This window comes from Kogia breviceps, chromosome X, assembly GCF_026419965.1.
Source record: "Kogia breviceps isolate mKogBre1 chromosome X, mKogBre1 haplotype 1, whole genome shotgun sequence".
In the NCBI taxonomy this organism is placed as follows: domain Eukaryota; kingdom Metazoa; phylum Chordata; class Mammalia; order Artiodactyla; family Physeteridae; genus Kogia; species Kogia breviceps.
The window spans coordinates 108024799-108029540 of NC_081330.1; the positions used below are offsets into that span (position 1 = coordinate 108024799).

The 4742-nt window shown below is 48.8% G+C and overlaps 1 protein-coding gene across 1 annotated transcript; it reads left to right on the forward strand.

Moving 5' to 3' along the window:
* Window positions 1–2011: 2011 nt before the first annotated feature.
* LOC131749025 (myb/SANT-like DNA-binding domain-containing protein 7) lies at window positions 2012–3258 on the forward strand. Its single transcript, XM_059051521.1, is given in 3 exon segments — window positions 2012–2039; window positions 2469–2960; window positions 2963–3258. Coding segments are annotated over 3 exon segments (816 nt in total).
* Window positions 3259–4742: the final 1484 nt, after the last annotated feature.

Below are 4742 nucleotides of genomic sequence, written 5' to 3' on the forward strand. Positions count from 1 at the left end.
AAGTGGAGGAGGATAGGGCAGAGTGAGGAAAGAGAAAAACTGCTGGAAAAGAAGCAGGACAGATCAGAGAGAACCTGGCAGTTCAACTACAAAGGTTTAATCGGATGTGAAAACAATGTAATGCCACTGCTGAATTTTTTTTGAGTGATCAGATTTTCCCTTTGGAACATAGACAAATGTGGAAGATGAATAAAGCATCTGAGTATGGATGAGGCTAGAGGCCTGAGATCTATTAGGGGACTGCTGGAAAAAAATCTGGAGAGACATGATGAAGGCTCAGCTAAGACAGAGCAGTGAAGAAGACGGGAGTGATGCTGAGAGATACTGACGACCAGAAATTAGAGTTCCTGGTGACCAGATGGGCAGCAAAGGAAAGAATTTTGAAGGGTAATGTCTGGATTTCTAGCTTTGGGCATCTGGGTAGACAGTGACATCACTGTCAGAGAGAGAGAACACAAGAAGATAAATGGGGACTTTGGGGAAAAGTAGTGATTCTTCTCAAGTTCAAGATGCTGTGGAACATCTAGGTGGAGCTGGAAATGGAACGAAATGCGGCAATTCAGACTACATGGAATTAAAAGTGAAGGGTAGGGCTTCCCTGGTGGCGCCGTGGTTGGGAGTCCGCCTGCCGATGCAGGGGACACAGGTTCGTGCCCCGGTCCGGGAAGATCCCACATGTCACGGAGCGGCCGGGCCCGTGAGCCGTGGCCGCTGAGCCTGCGCGTCCGGAGCCTGTGCTCCGCAACGTGAGAGGCCACAACAGGGAGAGGCCACAACGGTGAGAGGCCCCGCGTACCGGGAGGAAAAAAAAAAAAGTGAAGGGTAAACTTTCCCACACCTAATCCCCTTTTGTGTTTGTATATCCTGGCTCCTTTCTTGTAGAAAAGGCCTCCATCTGAATGATAGGAAGATAAAGAAAGAGGGCCTCATGGATGGCGTGGAGGGTGGGTGGGCACTGGAGGAAAGGCAGAGATTTGAACAGGCCGAGGGGAAAAGAAAAGGCAGTTCAGGGAGGGAACAGAGAACCAACAAACGTAGGACACTATTACCAAGCAAGGCAAGAGCAGAGGGTTCAAGATGTGCAAAAGAGGAAAATAAGCATTACCAAGAGGATGGTGCTGGATTTCTGAATGAACTTATTCTCTGGATGGGTGCTGGGAAGTTTAGACTTTAAACAACCGGCAGTAAGAAGCCAGGGGAAAATTTCTGAACAGAAGAGGAGCATTGTAAGATTCATATTTTACGAATATGGTCTGGAGACAGCATCCAGGAGAAAAAGTAGGCCTAAGGGGAGGCAGAGATCTGTTTAACAGGTTAGTGGAATCTTCCCACACCTCCAGCGCTGTGTCAGGGAGAGAAGAGCTTCCAGGGGTTCTGCGGGCACAACTCTCCCCTGTCAGGAATATGGCAGCACTTGGGCAACTGGGATTGAAAAAAGTCATGCCATATATTCCTTCAAAGGGGACCTGGGCTCCCTCTTGAAGAAGCAGGGAGATAGCCATGAGTATTTTTTCCTTTAGAGAAATAGAGAAGCAAATAAAAATAAAGCTTGCGGTGCTGACAGTTTTTTACCCAATTACACATGCATTACTAAGTGTCTTCCGTGAGCTGGCAGGTGTTTTTTTCTGAGTCGGCTGCTGAGTTGAGATGAGAGGAACTGCTCAGTGTTGATAACACTTGGATGCTGCTGCTATAATTACAGTTTCCCAAACCACTCTCACACATTAAGGTTCTGGGTTCTGCGGCCGGGCACTGTTGCGGAGGGGAGACCACTCGTTACTGCTGCCGCGGTCTCGGCCGCTTCACGGCGGCCACTGGGGTTCCTGCACATCCGTCTATAAGGAGGGCCGGGCTGGTGTGGTCGCCAGCGATGCAGGTGACAGAGTCACTCCAGCTGTGCTGCTTACTCAGAAAGTGAAGAGGTTGTCGGACTGGCAGCAAAACAAAGTCGAATAAGGGATATTTCAAATACAGTAATGAAAGGAAAGCAGATCCTTGGCGGAAGCCAGAAATGCGGTCCTTGGACCTGGCTTCTCAGCAATTGGCGCTGAGACGGAAGAATCGGCTGGCTCCTGGAGATAGACCGGAGCACACAGAGCCTCTCCACACACCTTCAGATCGGCACCTTGCTGCCCAGGAGCCTCCTCCAGCCGGCCTTCCTTCGCAGTCCGCTACGGCCACTTCCAATAGCAGTGCGGGCATCCGGTGGTCCAGACAGGAGACACGGACGCTTCTCTCCATACTAGGTGAGGCACAGTATATGCAGTGCCTCCAGACCGTGCATCACAATGCACACGTCTACCAGACTGCGTCTAAGCGGGTGCAGCAGGAAGGCTTCCGCCGCACCGAGCGTCAGCGCCGCTCCAAGCTCAAGGTCCTGAAGGCATTATATTTAAAGGCCTATGTGGCCCACGCCTCAAGTACGGGTGATCCACCACACTGCCCCTTTTACGATACGATGGATCACTTTCTCCGAAATCAGATGGTGACTGATGCAGATCACTTAACGGAGGAGGCTGCTTGGGCCCAGCACTGCGGTCAGAACTTGGTAGCCCCTGACACCCCAGGGGAAGAGGGAACCAGCATTCTGGGAGCAAAAAGGACTCGGGCAGCAGATCATCAGGCTACCTTGAAAACAGTTAAGGAATCAGATGAGGATGGTCAACTGAGGATCAGTGACCAGATGCGAGAAACCAGCGACCTTGAGGACTCCTGGGATGGACCCTCGGGTGCAGGGCGCTCTCAAGGGACCCCCAGCTACAGCAGCTCCCACCGCTTTTTCAGAGGTGCAGCTGCTCCCTGTCAGAGCAGCTCCATGACCAGACTGGGGGTGTCCGGTGAGCCCAGCCCCTGCACCAGCTCCGGTCGACACACTCCCGGGATGGCCTCGGCACAGTGGCCTCCGGGCTCCTCCTCCGGAGTTCCTTTTGTTTCTGGTGGGGACAGGCCTTTAACCAGTGAGGCCCTCCCAAGGGGGCAAGGCGAAGAAGGCAGTCAGTGGGCAGGACTATCGCAGCCCAGGTGGCAGAAAACAGGAGACTGGCAGGAGAACTTTCAAAGCGGGAGGAAGAAAAATTGGACCGGCTGATTGCCACTGGCGAGGAGGCCAGTGCTCAGCAGGACACCGCCAACGAGCTGCGCGGCGATGCCGTGGTCGCGGTCAGACGCTTGGCCCCAGCGGTGGAAGAGGCAACGAGTGCTTTTCAGCTAGGGCTTGAAAAGTTGCTTCAGAGGTTAATTTCAAACATCAAAAGTTAGGAGCTGATCAATCACACAAGGGTGTATTTCCTACTCTGGCAGAGGCCCGGGTCCAACGGCTGCCTTCTGGTACCCTGGCTCCTTTTCCGTGTCCTCAGGAAAAGAGTGGATGGACCATTAATGTGCAGAAGGGTAGGAATATACTTGCTTCTCCCAAGCGTCTCCACTAGTTGAAAGACCTTTCAGAAACGTGAGAGGTAGCCTAGTAAACAACCGAAGCAGCCAAGTCCAGAGAGCTTGTTAGCCCTGGTTTCATCACTGATGTACGACAATTTAGTTTACCTCTCAACACCAGTTTCCTTGGCTGTTAAAACGGGGCAACCTGCCTACCTCACAGGGTTGTTGTGAGGATCAAATGGCTTAAATCGATGTGAAAGGGTTTAAAAGTTTAAAAGCACTATACACATGTAAGTTATTAAACCATATGACCTTGGCCGAGGTCAGACTAGGGGGAGGCACAGTAGCTGAGAAGATACATACAGGATTAGGGTTGTATACCAAGACCTCATTGCTTGAATCTACTAGTTTAACTTGACTGCTTCCTGGAGTTTACAATCTTCATTTCCTTAAATCTCTCTATAGCCCATTAGGCTAATATAGACACAACACGTACTGGTACCTTTATCTCTTATATTTGCACTGCTGTGTCTGTGACATACCCACTAGCAAACACTCAATAGTCAAACCATCTTTCCCTCCATTTTACTAGTCCTTAGTCTCTTATCACTATGGATATATTTCAGAACTGACAGGGAGCCACAATCATGTGTTTTAGTTCATATTGATAATCTTTGATATAATGAGAAATTGACTGTCGTATAAAATATTACATGTAAGTAAATTATTTGCATTCCATATTTTTTCGGTTCCTTGATTATGCATAATTAGATATCTTTAGCTTTGGTTTGCCATTTGGACATTGTGGAAACAATTCAGGTTATATCAGTTTCCCTGATATAACCTGCTTTCAGCTAATTTTGTTCTTCTCTGTTAGCCTTTTTTCTGTCTGGTATGTTACAGAAGGCCAGCCCTAGAAAACTTTTCTTCTAGGGAACTTTCCAAAGTCACTCTTTCTCACAAGATATAGACAAAAGTTCACCTCATTAATGGCATATGATGGAATAGAACAGCTTTGGGAACAGTTGGGTGGTATGGATAAGGACGGCCTGCAATAGATAACTCTTTTTAAGCACCAACCCTTCACAAATCCACCCCCTTTTCCCTCCAAAACACACACACTTCCTAGAGGAGATATGATGGTGTTGAGCCATGCTTCCAATTTACTCTAGAAGGGAAGCCATCACTGGCCATCGTTAACCTAACTTAAAGCTCTTAGTGGTTATTTAGTACTTTCAGAAAGTACAAAAAGGAGACTTGGAATTTTAAAAGCTTTCCTCTAATCAAGAGGCTGAAAAAAAAAGGGCAGGCATGTTGGGAGAGGTTTTATTTTCTATTTTGTCAGCTTGGTTGCTTACCTAAATGCT